We start from the raw sequence: 18,116 nt of genomic DNA, 5'->3' as shown, positions 1-18,116 counted from the left end.
ACCACATGCCGCGGAGCGGCAGGGCCCGTGAGCCATGGCCGCTGAGCCTGCGCGTCCGGAGCCTGTGCTCCGCAATGGGAGAGGCCACAACAGTGAGAGGCCCGCGTACCGCAAAAAAAAAAAAAGATAAGTTTATAGCTCTGTAAACTTGGTAAGAAAATCTGATCTAAATTCTTTAAAGGAAAGTGCTAATAACATGGTATTAAACTTATATTCCATTAATTCTAACTTTCTGCTTCATAAAAATAACATGAATCCAATAATGGACTCATGGAATCCATTAAGGAAATCCCACAATGGATTTAATGTGTGATGTAAGTTTTGGTGTGAAAGGTGTGCAAAATACATGTAAGATCTCACTTTGATAAAACTTTATAACTAAAACCCAAACATTTAAAGTTGGTAAATTTAAAAATAATTAGTTCTAGTTCATATGTTTTATTTTACAAAATGATTAAAATTTTATTTTCCATAGTTGTTCCTCTATTCAATCTGAAATCTTATTAACTACTTGACAGAGATCAATGGTAGAGCAGTAATATCAAAATTAAACCAAAATTTTGACAAAATATCTACAAAATTACAAAACAAATTGGTCTATAAAAATTGGGATCTATCGGGCTTCCCTGGTGGCACAGTAGTTGAGAGTCTGCCTGCCGATGCAGGGGACACGGGTTCGTGCCCCGGTCCGGGAAGATCCCACGTGCCGCGGAGCGGCTGGGCCCGTGAGCCATGGCCGCTGAGCCTGCGCGTCCGGAGCCTTTGCTCCGCAACGGGAGAGGCCACAACAGTGAGAGGCCCGCGTACCGAAAAAAAAAAAAAAAAAAAATTGGGGACCTATCAACTTAATTTATATATTACTTTTTAGAAAAGTCAACAAGTACAAAAAGTGAGAAATATGTACACTGTTGCATAAGTATACATTTTCAAGAGACTTAAGAATGTCCTCAATGAAGCTATTTTGAAATAGGCTTCAAGTCAATTTGGTGGCTGGAATAGTAGATACCTACTTAGAAGTAAATAAAATTAATGATAATGAATTTCACAATTCTAAAACTTTGCTTTTGAGAGAACAAATGCCATCTATTTAAGAACCTGTTTTGGATATCTCTGCCACTGACTGATATCTACGTAACCTTGAGAAAGTACTCAAATCTCACTTTCCTGGACAGTAAAACAGAAATAATAGTTGTTTTCGTATTAGTGGACTATGGTATTGGTTGAATGAAATGACGTAAGATACTGTTAACAATAAGAATGCATTATTATTCTGCTTATAAGTAATCTGTTAAAGCACACTATCATCAAATATGCATACAGAGATACTTTATAAACTTTTTCCATGGCTTCCTAAGCTAAAATATTCTGAGTTAAAATGTTCGTTAGGATAAGTTGATTTTATTCATACAAATATACTTCTTTAATACTCTATAAAAAGCAGGTATTTGTTATTATTTTTTCGACTTACTGTAACATATTAAGTTTGTTTCCACTGAAAAATCCCCAAGTGTGATATAAATTACATTTAAGATTTCTCATATTTTTGTTAGGGAATATTCTACCTTTATTGATATAAAATTTGTTTACATGTAACTCTCCATAACTTTGATACGTAACACTGGTAAAATAGCTTTTCATAATAACAGGATCTGCACACTCAGCAAAACGGAGACATAAATCTTTTGCGATAGATTGTTTTTATATCTTTATAAAATGTCCTGGACTCTGTGGGACTTGAATCTTCAAAATGAACCAAGATAATGCAGTTCACAGTTTTCAATTAACAGGCAAAATCCCTGTTCCAAAGGAGCTCAGAGTCTGGTAGAAAAACAGACACATACGAGAAACAAATACACTAAACTACAACATGAAAAGTTCTATAATAAGGCTGTTAGAAGGGACTCCTTAGGTGAACGGGGTGTTGAAAGGTACGTTTCAAGAGGTGCTGATTAGATTAGTTAAGGAAAGTAGGCATTCACCAAGTTAGCAAGGAAGAAAGAAAGACAGTCCAGGCTTTTCCAGAGCACACATGCAGGAGAAAGCACAATAAACACATCACATTCTGGCAAATTCAAGTAGATCATTAGCAGACTATAAATGCAGAATAGGATATAGCAGAAAAAACTGTGTGACCAGAATCCACCAAAACACCAAGTTTCCTAAGCCAGAACTTAGAGTAGCAACATTTTTAAGGTAGTTAAATCATGGCCAGAGCTGTTGCTAGTAAATCACAGTCTACCTCACCTGCCGAGCCAAGTCTCTCCACAGAAGAATCCGTTTCCATCCCTGGTCCCAGAAAATGACTTGGACACAGTTTCTATGTCTCTTTGCTGGCTCCCCTTTCCCTATTCCCTGCTATTGGAAGGGACTCTTCCTAATTCCCAAGTAAAATAAAAAGAAAGAAAACAGAGTCAAAAAAGCAAGGAATTTACCTTCCACAGGTTCTTGCCTTCTAGCAGAAATATAACTGTCTGTCCATAGAAATATAACTGTCTGTCCAAGTTATATTATAACTTCAAATTAGACCATAACCTAAGGTGGTCCAAGCAAAATCACCACCCAAGGATCAAACTGCTCTATTATAATTGTCTGTTAATTAAGAAAAATTAAAGTTCCTATCTCATATAGACACAAAAATAAATTCCAAAAGTATTCAAATGCAGAATATAAAAATATGACAAAAGCACAAGAAAACTTGGCTAAATATCTGTCATAATCCTGTAACATAGAAGGCTTTTCTAGATAAGAAACCTAAAAGACATAATGGGATAAACTGACAGATTTAACAACACAAAAAATGTAAAACCTCTATAGAGCAGAACACACCATGAATGACACTAAAAAATGTCAACAAACTAGGGAAGAAATACTTGTAACATGTGAAGAAAAACTGAAGAGGATAAAAATAAAATCCATAAAATATGAAGATGACATAAATCAATTTTTTTTAAAAATCCAACAGAAAAAAATGCAAAATCAATTCATATAATGTATTGAGTAAACACCTGTTCAAAAAGCTAGTGTTTAAAGAAATAAAAATTTGAATTCCAATGAGATATAATTTACTCCATGAGACTGATAAAATGAAAAAAAAATCAGATAAGTATTGACAAGGATGTGTGAAAATGGGTGCAAATTCTATCGATACAAACATAAATAAGTACAAATTTTTTGGCGGGCAATCTGGGAATATTGATTAAAGTTTTTCAATTGCATCTATCTTTAAAACAGAAATTGTACATCTAGGTAATTCATACTGCAGGAACACTCGCATAAGATACACAATGACAACCTACATAGTAAGACTGTAATTGCAAGAGCTATAAACAACCTAAATATTATCCATCAGTAATTGACTGGCTACCTAAGCTACAATGGACTATGCAGCTTTGAAAAAAGAATGATGTAGTGACATGGGAAAACATTACAAAATGTTGAATGAAAAAAGCTGTAACAGCTCATTGTCTAATCTTATTTTTATTTTCTTTAAATCAAACATGTGCATGCATTAAAGAAGCGGGACTGGCAGCAGGGGGGTGTTCACTTTCTGCTTTGAAGTACTGCATTGTTTTACCTTTTTGTCTTTACTTTTTTTTGAATATGCATAACTTTTATACCTAAAAAATTATTCTACAGAGCCATACCAAATGTTGTAAACAGTTTACAGTGTTAAGTGTTAGACTCTTAATTACTGTTGTCCCTTCTAAAGTATGTACCAAGGTTCTGACAGAAAGAAGATGCCCAAGGACCTGATTCAAAGCAGACCATAGTGTCATGTCTACAATCTCTGACTTTTCCAAGTGAAGCCACCTTGGGATTTAAACACTGCTAAAACATAGTATGGCCTTACCAACATTTGGCACGGTCAGTCTCCTTAACTCTAGCCATTCTAATAGGTGTGTAATGGTCAGTCTCCTTAACTCTAGCCATTCTAATAGGTGTGTAATGGTATCTCATTGTGGTTTTAATGAGCATTTCCCTCAAAACTAATAATGTTGAGCATCTTTTCATTTGTTTATATGTTATCTACATTTATATATATATGAAGTACAGTGTCTATCTGAATATTCTTAATTAGGTCATTTCGTTTTCTTATTGTTTTATCTGAAGAGTTCTTTGTATATTCTAAATACAAGTCATTAATCAGGAATATGCTTGGCAAAAAATTTTTCCCAGTATGTGGCATCTCTTTCCTTTTTTTTTTTTTTAACATCTTTATTGGAGTATAATTGCTTTGCAATGGTGTGTTAGTTTCTGCTTTATAACAGAGTGAATCAGTTATACATATACCTATGTTCCCATATCTCTTCCCTCTTGCGTCTCCCTCCCTCCCACCCTCCCTATCCCACCCCTCTAGGTGGTCACAAAGCACCGAGCTGATCTCCCTGTGCTATGCGGCTGCTTCCCACTAGCTACCTATTTTACGTTTGGTAGTGTATATATGTCCATGCCTCTCTCTCGCTTTGTCACAGCTTACCCTTCCCCCTCCCCATATCCTCAAGTCCATTCTCTAGTAGGTGTGGCGTCTCTTTTCATTCTCTTACCAGAGTCTTTCAAAAAGCAGACTTTAATTTTAATAATGTCTAATGTATCAATTTGTTCAGTTATAGATTGTGCTTTTGATGTTGTATCTAAGAAATCATTACCTACCTGAGGTCTCAAAGATTTTCTCCTGTGTTTTCTTCTAGAAGCTTTAGGTTGCAAAGTTAGGTCTCTGAACCATTTTGAATTAATTTTTCTACATGGTGCAAAGTATAGATTAAATTTCATTTTTTGTATATTGATATCCAATGTTCAAGCACTATTGGTGGAAAAGGCTATATTTTTCCCACTGTATTGCTTTTGTGGTTTTGCCAAAAATCAGTTATCTATATGTAAGTATGTTTATTTCTGGACTACCTATTCTGTTTCATTGATCTGTTTGTCCATTTTTATGCAAATGCAATTTTTACCATAGCTTTATAAAAATTCTTGAAATTAGGCAGTGTTGGCTCCCCAATACTGTTCTTTTTCAAAGTTGTTTTAGATATTCTAAGTTCTTGTAATTCCATGTGAAATTATTTTAGGCAAAAATGCCTTCAAGGATTAGAATAGAATTCCCCTGAATTTACAGATTAATGTGGTGAAATTTTAACAAAGTTGAGCCTTCCAACCTGCGTACATGACATATAGTCAATTCTCATTATTGAGATGATGATATCTCAATGATAGCTATGTTTTTTAATGTTCCTGCAAACAGTAAACTATCAAATACTGAATCACTGCTTCTGAGGAAATAAAAGGTTAGGTTCCGGTAAGCCCTTGGTCATAACATTTTTTGTTAGTCAATTAATAAATAACACTGTTTTATGTGTGTTTCTGGCTAAAATCCCTTACTTAATGTATACTGTTGTACCACTAATACTGAACTCAAAACAGTAACTCCTGCCTGAATGAAGTTTATCTAAACACATACATCTTACCCCTAAGGCATATCACAGCCTTCCTGTGCTCAGGGACAATACAAAGCACTTCAGCACTACGCCTGGGGGCCATTTTAAACAGCCAAATCACCAACAAAAAGCACAAAAATGTGAAAAATGTGGCACTAAATAAACCGGGACGCTTGCTTATTGCAGGAGAACTGAAACAAGAAAGCAGAGTGTCACCTTGTTCAGCCTCAGTTCAGATTGCGCACAAAGGGCAACTCAAATTTTTCACCACTCTGCAGGTGTCAGCAAATGATCACAAAAGCGTTGCAAGTATTATTTTGGGGTTACATATAAATTTTAGCGAATAGACCAATTCACAAATACAGAATACATGAATAATGAGGATCAAATGGATCTCTCAATTTACTTAGGTATCCTTTCATTTCAGCAGTATTTTATATTACTGAACATATTCTTTTAACTTACTTTGTTGTATTTATCCATATATGTATTTCATATTTTTGATACTGTTGTAAATGGGGTTTTTTTTCAGATTGTTCCTTGCTAATGTACAGAAGTACAACCAATTTTTGCATATTGATCTTGTATCCTTCAATCTTACTATACTGATTCATTAGATCTAGTAGAAGTCCATCAAATTTTCTCCATAGAAAATCAGGTAATCTGTGAATTAGGACAGTTTTATTCCTTTCTTTGCAACGTGAATACCATGTATTTCCTTTTCTTGCCCTACTGCACTAGCTACAACCTCCAGGACAATGCTGAATAGGACTGATGAAAGTAGACATCTCTAACTTGTTTCTAATTTTAGAAAAAAAGTGTCCAATCTTTCCACCAATAATATCAGCCAACAAAGCTTGTCATGGATGCCCATTTTCATACTGAGGAAGTTCATTTCTATTCCTGGTTTACTGAAGGCTTTTTTAAAAATCAGGAATGGTTACTGGATTAGTCAAATGATTTTTCTGCATCTATTGAAATGACTGTGCTTTTTACTGTTTACTTTGTTAATGTGGGGAATTATATATATTATTTGGTTTTTTTGAATGTTAAACCAACCTTACATTCCTGGGATAAATCCCACATGGTCATGACATAATATCCTTTTAAAATTTTGTTGAATTTGATTTGCTAAAATTCTGTTTAAATTTTGTACATCTATGTTTGTGAGTAGTATTGTTCTGTAGTTTCCTTGGAATGTCTTTGCCTCGTTCTGGTATCCCAGTAATGCTGACATCAAAGTCTTTGGAAAACATTCCCTCCGCTTCAAATATTTTTGAAAAGCTTGTGTAGAATCGATATTATCTCTTCCTATAGTATTTAGTACAATTCACCAGTGAAACTATCTGAACCTGGAGTTTTCTTTGTGAGAACATTTTTTAAGTACAAATTTCAGTATCTTTACTACATATAGCGTTATTCAGATTATCTCTTATTTTCTTCTGCTCCCTTTGGGATCTGTTCTTTTCTACATTATTAAGGTGGAAATTAAAGTCATTTATTTGAGACCTTTCTTCCTTTCTAGTATAGATATTTAGAGCTACAGATTTCCCACTAAGTACTGTTTTCGCAGCATCTTCTAATACGTTGTGCTTCTGTTCTTACTCAGTTTAAAATACTTTATAATTTCCCTTTTGATTTCTTCTTTTAATCATGAATTACTTATAAGCATGCTATTTAATTTCCAAATATTGGGGATTTTCCAAGGATCTTTCTATTAATGATTTCTAATTTAACTGCACTGTGAGCTGAGAAGATTCTTTGTATGAGTTGAATCCTTTTGAATTTATTGAGACTTGTTTTATGGCCCAGAATATATAGTCTATCTTGGTAAATGTTCTGTGTGAACTTCTGAACAAATGTGTATTCTGCTCTTCTTGAGTAAAGTGGTCTGTAAATGCAGCCAGGTCAAGTTGACAGTGTTACTCAAGTTAACTAAATCTTTGTAATTTTTCTGTCCATTTGTTATATCAATTATTGAGAGGGGTTACTGAAATCTCTGACTATAATTGTGAATGTTTCCTTGAATTTCTATTAGTTTTTGCTTCATTTGTTTTGAGCTTAGGTACGTAAGTATTTAGCATTGGTATGTCCTCTTAATTAACTGATCCCTTTATTGTTATGAAATGATCTTATTTTTACCAGGTAATAAATATTCCTTGCTCTCAAATCTATTTTGATATTAATAAAACCAAGTTTTATTAAAGAAACTCCAAGTTTCTTTCAACTAAGTTAGCATGTTATATCTTTTTCATTATTTTTAACCTATTTGTGTTTATAGTTACTATTTCTTACAGGCAAATATATGGTTGGGTCTTGCTTTTTAATCCAATTTTAGCCTTTAAATTGGGATGTTTAGACTATTTACTTTTTTAAAAATATCAAACGCTACACAAATTTATGTGTCATAATTTGTACATCTTCTCTGTATCATTCCAATTTTAATATATGTGCTGCTGAAGCAACACCAGACTATCTACATTTAATGTGATTATACATATCATTAGGTTTGAGCCTATCATCCTGCTATTTATTTTATATTTTTCCCATCTGGTCTTTGTTCCCTTCATCTTTTCGTGGTTTCTGCTGAATTATTTTGTATATTCAATTCTATCTACTTTTTTTGGCTTATTAGTTATAACTTTTTGTTTTGCTCTTTTACTGGCTGCTTTAGAGTTTACTATATATACCTTTAACTTATCATAGTCTACCTTTATATTATACCACCTAATCAAGGGCATTAGAATCTTTAATAACATCCTTCCCTTTCTCCCTCAACCTTCAAGCTACTGTTATTATGCATTGTAATTTTATGTAAAAGCCACACAGTACCTTCATATTTTTGCTTTAAACAATAAATTACCTTTTAGAAAGATTAATTTAAAAAAAACTTAGACATTTACCCAAGTAATTACCATTTCTGCTTTTTGCATCTTTTTCATTTTCCTGCTGCCTGAAGGACATTTTGTTTTGTTTTGTTTTGTTTTTGTTTTTTGCGGTACGCGGGCCTCTCACTGTTATGGCCTCTCCCGTTGTGGAGCACAGGCTCCAGACGCACAGGCTCAGCGGCCATGGCTCACGGGCCCAGCCTTTCCGCGGCATGTGGGATCTTCCCAGACCGGGGCACGAACCCGTGTCCCCTGCATCGGCAGGCGGACTCTCAACCACTGCGCCACCAGGGAAGCCCCTGAAGGACATTCTTTATAATTTTTCTTGTAGTGGGGGAGTACTGAGTAAGGAATTTGCATAGACATTTCTCCAATAATGATATACAAACAGCCGACAAGCACGTGAAAAGATATTAAAATCACTAGTATCAAAGCAATGCAAATGAAAACCATAAGATACTACTTCATACCTAGTAAGATGGCCATTACCAAAAAAAGAAAGGAAGGAAGGGAGGGAGGAAAAAAGTAAGTATTGGTGAGGATATGGGGAACTTGGAACCCTTGTTCATTATTAGTGGGAATGTGAAATCGTGTAGCCACTATGGAAAACAGTAATTAAACACAGAATTACCATAGGATCCAGCAATTTCACTCCTGGAAAAATAGACCCAGAATAACAGAAAGCAGGGACCTGAACAGATATATGCACTCCCATGTTCACTGCAGCATTATTCACAACAGTCAAAAGGTGGAAGCACCCCAAATGTCTACCAATGGATGAGTGAATAAATAAAATGTGGTATATATATAAAATGGAATATTATTCAGCCTTAAAAAGGAAATTGTGACACGTGCTATAACATGAATGAACTTCGAAGACATTATGCTAAGTAAAATAAGCCAGTCACAAAAGGACTTGTACAATTCCACTTACATGAGATATTGAGAGCAGTCAAACTCATAAAGACAGAAAGTAGAATGGTGGTTGACAGGGGCTGGTGGATTGGAGAATGGGGAGTTAGTGTTTTAATGGGTACAGAGTTTCAGTTTGGGAATATCAAGAAGCTCTGCAGATGGGTGTTGGTGACGGTGATGGTTATACAACACTGTTCAGCTACTTAGTGCCACCATACACTTAAAAATGGTTAAAATGGGGGGACTTCTCTGGTGGCGCAGTGCTTGGGAATCCGCCTGCCAACGCAGAGGGCACGCGTTCCAGCCCTGGTCTGGGAAGATTGCACATGCCGCGGAGAAACTAAGCCCATGTGCCACAACTACTGAGCCTGCGCTCTAGAGCCTGCGTGCCACAACAACTGAAGCCTGTGTGCCTAGAGCCCGTGCTCTGCAACAAGAGAAGCCACAGCAACGAGAAGCCCGCACACCACAATGAAGAGTAGCCCCCGCTCACCGCAAATAGAGAGAAAGCCTGCATGAAGCAACGAAGACCCAATGCAGCCAAAAGAAACAAATTAATTTTTAAAAAGATGGTTAAAATGGTAAATTTTATGTTATATATATTTTACCACAATTAAAAATTTAAAAACAAAACAAAAAAAGTCACTTTTTTGTTTCCTCTGAAGTTTTTATTTTATTGAAGTTGTTTTACAACTTAGTTGATTTACAATGTTGTGTTAGTTTCAGGTGCACAGCAAAGTGATTTAGTTATATATCTATATTTTTTCAGATTCTTTTCCATTACAGGTTATTACAAGATATAGAATACAGTTCCCTGTGCTATACAGTGGGTCCTTGTTGTTTATTTTATATATAGTAGTGTGTATCTGTTATTCCCAAACTCCTAATATATCCCTCCCCTGCCTTTCCCCTTTGCTAACCATAAATTTGTTTTCTATGTCTGTGAGTCTAGTTCTGTTTTGTAAATAAGTTCCTTTGTATGACAAGTCACTTCTTTTCGGAAAGCATTTTCAGTGGAAACAGAATCCAAAGTTGACAAGTATTTTATAGTCTTTTAAAAATGTCACTCCACTCTTTTCTGGCTTGCAGTGTCCAACAAAAACTCTGTCATTCTTGTCCCTATTTCTCTGTTGATGTCTTTTTTTTCCCTCTGACTGCTTTTAAGATTTCCTTTCACTAACACTGATTTTCAGCCATTTGATTATGATGTGCCTTAGTGTGGGTTTTTAAATGTTTCTTTCAAATCAGATTCATTGAGCTTTACAGATCTATGGAGTTTATAGTTTTTTTGTTTTTGGGGGTTTTTTTTTAGTTCACTAAACACAGAAAATATTCAGTCATTATTTGTTCTAATATTTTCCTGTTCCTCCTCCCTTCTCCTGAGAATCTAATTAATTTATCTTAGACTATATATTATCCAACAGCTCATAGATGCTGTTCATTTTTTTTTTCAGTTTTTTCACTCTGTGCTTCATTTTGGACAGTTGTTATTCCTACGTATTCAAGCTCACTTATCTTTTCTTCTACAGTGTCTCATCTGCTATTAATTCCATCAAGTATCTTTTTCTTTCAGATACTACATTCTTCATTTCTAGAATTTCCATTTAAGCATATTTTTGTATCTTTTATTTCTATTCTCTTCATTTTCCTATTTTCTTCTCCCTTCCTGAACACTGACAGCATATTAGTAGCAACTCTTTTGACAGCTTTGTCTGCTAAATCAATCATCATTGTCATTTCTGGGTCTCTTTCTATTGATTGATCTTTTTTTACCCCAGTTATGGGTCATATTTCCATGCTTCTTTGCAAGCATTTTAATTTTCTCATTGAAATTGACATAACATCAAATTAACCATTTCAAAGTGAAGACATCGTAGCATTTAGTACAGTCACAATGTTGTGCAACCACCTCTACCTAGTTCCAAAACATTTTTATCACACCAAAATAAACTCGGTACCCATTAGGCAGTTACTCCCCTTTTCTCCTTACCCCCAGGACCTGACAACAACCAACCTGTGCTCTGTCTCTACAGATTTACTTATTCTAGATATTTCATATAAATGGAATCAGACAATATGTGACCCTGGTGTCTGCTTCTTTCACTTAGCAAAACGTTTTTGAGATTCACCACATTGTACTATGTATCAGTACATCATCTCTTCTTACAGCTAAATAATATTCTATGGTGTGTTTGTACCACAATTTGTTTACCCAGTCATCTATCCATTTGGGTTGCTTCTACCAACTGGCCATTGTAAATAGTGTTACTATGAACATGTGTGTACCTATATTTGAGTACCTGTTTTCAATTCTTTTAGGTATACATCTAGAGTGGAATTGCATGGTAATTGTATGTGTAACTTTTTAAAGAACTGCCAAACTGTTTTCCACAGAAGCTGAAACACTTCACATTCCCACCAGCACTGTACAGGTGTTCTGATTTCTCCACATCATCACCAACACTTGTTACTGTTGGTCTCTTTGAATCTAACCATCCTAGTGAGCCTGAAGGGGTACTAATTGTGGTTTTCATTTGCATTTCCCTAATTACTAATGAGGTTGAGTATTTGTTCATGTGCATGTTGGCCATATGTACATCTTCTTTGGAGAACTGTCTATTCAAGTCCTTTACCCATTTTTAGTTGGGTTGTCTTTTTTTTTTTAATATTTATTTATTTTTGGCTGCATCGGATCTTAGTTGCGGCACGCAGGATCTTCTGTTGCAGCACGTGGGCTCTTCGTTGCAGCATGCAGGCTTCTCTCTAGTTGTGGTGTGTGGGCTTCTCTCTGGTTGTGGCATGTGGGCTCCAGAGCACACGGGCTCTCTAGTTGTGGCACACAGGCTCCAGAGCACATGGGCTCTGCAGTTGCAGCACGCGGGCTCAGCAGTTGTGGTGCACAGGGGCTTAGTTGCCCCACAGCATCTGGGATCTTAGTTCCCCGACCAGGGATCGAATACACATCCCCTGCATTGGAAGGCAGATTCTTAACCACTGGACCACCAGGAAAGTCCCTGACTTGTCTTTTTATTGTTGAGTTATAAGAGTTATAGTTCTTATCTTTAGGTCTTTGATCCATCTTGAGTTAATTTTTGTATGTGGTGTGAGGTAGGGATCCAGGTTTATTCTTTTGCATGTGGACATCCAGTTGTCCCAGAACTATCTGTTGAAGATATTATTCTTTCCTGCATTGAGTGGTCTTGGCAATCTTGTCAAAAATCAGTTGCCTATATGTGATTGGCTTTCGCCGATGGTGCGACTTGTGAGCCAGCATCGGATAGGTCGCTACTTTAAAACCTCATTAGTATACTTAGCGCAAGCGCAGTGGCCACAGGAAGGATGACTCAGCTTACTTCAGCTTCCTGCTGCGTGGCAGTTAGCTGACCGCGCCCTACACCTATATACGTATTAGTTTATTTCTAGCCTCTCAATTCTATTCCATTGGTCTATACCTCTTTCCTTACGCCAGAACCACACTGTTTTGATTACTGTAGTTTTACAATATGATTTGAAATGGGGGAGGTATGGACCCTCCGTGTTCTCTTTCAAGACTGTTTTGGCTATTTAGGCCCACTGAAATTCCATAAGTTGAAGATCAGCTTTTCAAGTTCTGCAAAAAAGGTCACTGGCATTTTGATAGACATCATATTGAATATGTACACTGTTTTGCATAGTATTGCCATCTTAATGTTAAGTCTTCAAATCCATAAACACAAAATATCTTTCCATTTATTTAGGTCTTCTTCAATATCTTTCAACAGTGTTGTACAGTTTTCAGAGTACAGGTCTTTCAATTCCTGTATGCTTTTAGATGCTAGTATGAATGGAACTGTTTTCTTAATTTCCTTTTTGGATTCTATACCGCTGGTATACAGAAACACAATTGTATTTTGTGTGATCTTGTACTTACAACTTTTCTGAATTCATTTGTTAGCTCTATTTGGTTTTCTGTAGATTCTTTGGGATTTTCTATATATCAATACATGGTAACATGTCATCTACAAATAAAAATAGTTTTACCTATTCCTTCCAATTTGGATGTCTTTTATTCCTTTTTCTTGTCTAACTGCTCTGGCTATAACTTCCAGTACAATGTTGAATAGCAGTGGTGAGGACAGGCATCCTTGCCTTGTCCCTGAACATAAGGAGAAAGTTTTTAGTCTTTCACCATCGAACTGGATGTTAGCTGTGAGTTTTTCATAAATGCACTTTATCATGCTGAAGAAGTGTCCTTCTATTCCTAGTTTTTGAGTGTTTCTATTATGAACATGTGTTGGATTTTGTCAAATGCTTTCTGTATCAACTGATACAGAAAGGTGATCATGTGAGGGTTTCTTTCCATTGTTCTATTAATGCAGTGTATTACACTGATTGATTTTCCTATGCTGAACCACTCTTGCATTCCTGGAATAAATCACACTTGGTCATGGTGTATAATCCTTTATATATATTGTTGGATTCAGTTTGTTAGTATTTTGTTGAGGGGTTTTGCATCGTATTCATAAGGAATATTGATCTGTAGTTTGTTTTTTTTTTCCCCTGGTGTCTTTGTTTGGCTTTGGTATCAGAGTAATACTGGCCTCATACAATGAATTATGAAGTATTGCCTCCTCTCCTATGTTTTGGAAGAGTTTGAGAAGGACTGGTGCTAATTCTTTAAATGTTTGGTAGAATTCAACAGTGAAGCCATCTGGTCCTGGACTTTTCCTTGTTTGTGAGGAATGTTTTTTAAATAAATTTGTTTCTTTGTTTATGGCTGCAATGGGTCTTCGTTGCTGCACGCGGGCTTTCTCTAAGTTGCGGCGAGCGGGGGCTACTCTTTGTTGCGGCATGTGCAGGTGTATCATTGCAGTGGCTTCTCTTGTTGCAGAGCACAGGCTCTAGGTGCACGGGCTTCAATAGTTGTGGCTTGTGGGTTCAGTAGTTGTGGCTCGTGGACTCTAGAGCCCAGGCTCAGTAGTTGTGGCATATGGGCTTAGTTGCTCTGCGGCATGTGGGATCTTCCTGGACCAGGGCTCGAATCCGTGTCCCCTGCATTGGCAGGAGCATTCTTAACCACTGTGCCACCAGGCAAGTCCCGGGATTTTTTTTTTTTACTGATTCAATCTGTTTACTTCTTATAGGGCTGTTGATATTTTCTATTTCTCTTAAGTCAGTTTTGGTAATCTGTGTTTCCAGAAATTTGTCCATTTCATGTAGGTATCCAAACTGTTGTTCACAGTACTCTCTTATAATCTTTTTAATTTCTCTAAGGTCATGGTAATGTAACTACCTTCATTTCTGATTTTAGTTATATTCGTCTTTGCTCTTTTTGTCAGTCTAGCTAAAGATCTGTCAATTTAGTTATCTTTTCAAAGAACCAACTTTTAGTTTTGCTGATTCCCTATATTGTTTCCCATTCTCTATTTTGTTTATCTCCACTTTAATCTTTATCATTTTCTTTCTTTGGCTAGCTTTGGGTTTAATTTTGCTCTTTTTCTAGTTCTTTTAAGGTGAAAAGTTAGGTTATTTGTTTGAGATCGTTCTTTTTAAATGTAGGTGTTTAATGCTATAAATTTCCCTCTGAGCACTGCCTTCACTGCATCCCATACATTATCGTATATTGTGTTTTCATTTTCATTTGTCTTTAATTATTTTCTAATTTCCCCTATGATTTCTTCTTTGACCTCTTGGTTATTTAAGAGTGTACTGTTTAAGTTCCACATATTTTTGAGGTTTTTGGTACTCTTTCTGTCACTGATTTCTAGCTTCATTCCACTGTGAACAGAGAAGATACTTTGTATGATTTCAATCTTTCAAAACATATTGAGACTTGTTTTGTGGCCTAACATACGGCCTGGAGAATGCTTTATGTGTACTTAATAGGAATTTGTATGTTGCTGTTGCTGAACGCTTTGTATGTATCTGTTAGGTCTAATTAGCTTATAGTGTTGTTCAAGTCCTCTATTTCCTTACTGATCTTCTGTCTAGATGCTCTATTCCTTATTCAAGGTGAGGCAAGCATTTTAATTTTGAATTGGATGACAAACACTAGGAATTTTACATTGTTGGGTTCTGAATTGTGTTGTATTCCTCTATACAGTGTTGGACTGTTCTGGTGCACAGTTAAATTACTTGGGATAACTTGAAGCCTTCTGAAGACTCTTTCCAATGTATTACAAGGTATTTACACTCTAGATAATGGAGACACAAACTATTCCCAGTTTTGTGTGAGCTCCAGAAACTGTTTTCTTACTGCTTTCCAGTAGTTCTTTCCCTGACTTTGAGTAGGTCCTGCCATGCATCTACAGATCAGAACTGAGCCAAAGACTCAAGAAGAACCCTCTGCAGCTCTCCAGAATACGTATGTGCTCGAGTGTACTCCTTAACATATATTCGCCACTCTCCCCCAAAGCTCCCTTCTCTCCAGTACTCTGACCTACAACTCTAACCACCACCTTGGCCTTCCTAAACTCTTATCTCTGTTTCCTAATCCCAACAAAATTGGGCTCTGTTTTGATTCCTCCTTGCACTACAGCCTGTAAACAACTTCCAGGCTCTACTGTAAACTGGTGCAATAGAAGGGCTTACCTCATTTGTTTCTATTCTCTCAGGCATCACAGCCTGCTGCCATCTGTCATCCAATGTCTAAAAACCACTGATCACATATTTAATATGTTCTCAAGTTATTTAAGGGGAAAGAGAATATTACTGCTGCATAACACATTACCCCCAACTTAATGGCTTAAAAAATAAGCATTTATTTTTTTCACATAGTTTCTAAGGTTCAGCAATCAAGGAGCAGCTTGGCTGGGTGGTTCTGACTCAGAATCTCTCAAGGGGTTGCAGTCAAGATGTTGATGGAGAGCAGTCTAGGTAGGGCTGGAAGCCTGACAAGGGCTGGAGGATCTGCTTTCAAGAAGGTTCAGTCACACAGTTAGCTAAAGGTCTTGGTTCCTTGTTAGCTGTTGGCAGGAGGCCTCAATTTCTCACCATGTGGGCCTCTCCAGTGGGCTATTCACAACATGGCAGCTAACTACTCTCAGAGTCAGCAATGCAGGGTGACAGTGAGGGGGAGAGAGGAGGATGGAGAAGGCACAATGTCTTTTATAACCTATCCTTGGAAACGATCCATCACTTCTACCATATTCTATTGGCCACACAAACAGATGTGCGAGAGGATTACACAATGGTGTAAATACCAGGAGGCAGAGATCACTGGGGGCCATCTTGGAAGCTGGCTACAAAGAGGATAAATCTTGTTACGCCAACATGGCAGAAAGCCAACATCCTTCTTATACATTTTAACCTCCTTGTGTTTACTACTTTTTTAATTCAGTAACTGTACACTAAATCCTATGACTTCAAGAGAGATAGGCAGATGGTAAATAGACCCTACTCTACTTACTAAGAAAAACTAAGAGTAAGTATCAGCAGCTTTTAAAAGCGAAAAGGATAGAGTTTCCAGTGCATATGGCAGGAAAGAGAAGGAGAGCACTTGTAGCTGACCTGGGCTTGAGACATGTCCAAAGTGCTTCACTCCCCCCAACAATTACTCTAATGACCAACTTAAATGTCTGCCCTCCTTTCTCATCAATCTCCAGAGCAACAATAGCAATAACACCAGTCATAGTACTATCAACAGCAGTAGCAAGAATACTAGAACACTAAGCATTTGGCCTTTGTTATCTCAATTACTCCTCACAACAAACCTGTAGGATAGTACCATTATCCCTTCAACTCTAGGCTTTTTGTTTCTTAATGACCAAACCCTGGCTTTACACTTTACAGTACACCTTGATACAACTTTATTCTTTCTGTATAACACCTGGCTCCCTCTTGCCCTATAGGATTCTCCACTCTTCTGGCACTGAAATTGTTCTGTCCTCCCTGTTCTCCTACTCCACTTGATTCAGGCCTTAAAGCTTCCCCTTAGGGCTTCCCTGGTGGCACAGTGATTCAAATCTGCCAGCCAATGCAGGGGACACGGGTTCGAGCCCTGGACCGGGAAGATACCACATGCCGCGGAGCAGCTAAGCCCGTGCGCCACAACTACTGAGCCTGCGCTCTAGAGCCCGCGAGCCACAACTACTGAGCCTGCGCTCTAGAGCCCGCGAGCCACAACTACTGAAGCCTGCGCGCCTAGAGCCTGTGCTCTGCAGCAAGAGAAGCCACAGCAATAAGAAGCCCGTGCAACGCAACAAAGGGTAGCCCCCGCTCGCGGCAACTAGAGAAAGCCCACGCACAGCAATGAAGACCCAACACAGCCAAAATTAAATAAAATAAATACATTTATATAAAAAAAAAAGCTTCCCCTTAGCTTCTGTGTTCCTAACGGCGATTACCAAACCTCTTTAAAAGGAACCACTACTTAAACCTCTGTTAATCCCTGGCTGCTGGGCTCTCCCAAGGCTACAGCTGCCTAACATAGACTTCCCAACACCTTAGGACACACTGCCCGGTCAAGTGTGCCTCACCAACTAATCCCAAAACATTTTCCCTATTTCGGTCACTAATTTTTAAATAGTATTTCACAGCACATGGGCCTTCTCAATTTATATTTGCTACAGCTTAATGTTCAAATGAGTTTCCTCTCCCTAGGGGCTTGTAATTAATCATCAGGGAGAAAGGTCAAAATACACCAAACTCTTACTTAGTGGTATCCCGGAAACAGGCTACCATTAGTTACTTGTTGAATAATGAATGAAAAAACTACAAACTAAGGATTATAAACTCTCAAGGGGATATAATCCAAAGAATTTTTACAAATAAAAGGTAAAGGATGACAGTGGACACAATTCACAAAAGACAAAACACAAAAATAAGCAAATCATAGAAATGCAAATTAAAAGATCACTTTTTGTCAGACAGATTAATGGAGATTGAAAATTTGTCACGAAAA

The 18,116-nt window shown here is 37.1% G+C and overlaps 1 protein-coding gene and 1 pseudogene across 11 annotated transcripts in view; both read right to left on the bottom strand.

Moving 5' to 3' along the window:
• Nucleotides 1–18,116, bottom strand: part of STAU2 (staufen double-stranded RNA binding protein 2) — a 309,733-nt gene that overhangs the window by 279,790 nt on the left and 11,827 nt on the right. For 3 of the 11 annotated variants that reach the window (XM_027127896.1, XM_027127897.1, XM_027127901.1), the window contains exon 3: nt 2,245–2,374. The exons of the other annotated variants lie outside the window; for them this stretch is intronic. In XM_027127896.1, coding sequence (XP_026983697.1) covers nt 2,245–2,284 — 40 coding nt within the window. In that variant the 5' untranslated portion in view covers nt 2,285–2,374. The remainder of the gene's footprint in view (nt 1–2,244; nt 2,375–18,116) is intronic. 11 annotated transcript variants of the gene reach the window in all.
• Nucleotides 7,807–7,900, bottom strand: LOC113631583 (uncharacterized; annotated as a pseudogene).

This window comes from Aethalodelphis obliquidens, unplaced genomic scaffold, assembly GCF_003676395.1.
Source record: "Aethalodelphis obliquidens isolate GAN/ISIS:26980383/991018 unplaced genomic scaffold, ASM367639v1 scaffold33, whole genome shotgun sequence".
NCBI classification, from domain to species: domain Eukaryota; kingdom Metazoa; phylum Chordata; class Mammalia; order Artiodactyla; family Delphinidae; genus Aethalodelphis; species Aethalodelphis obliquidens.
This window is presented reverse-complemented; position numbering and strand designations above follow the sequence as displayed.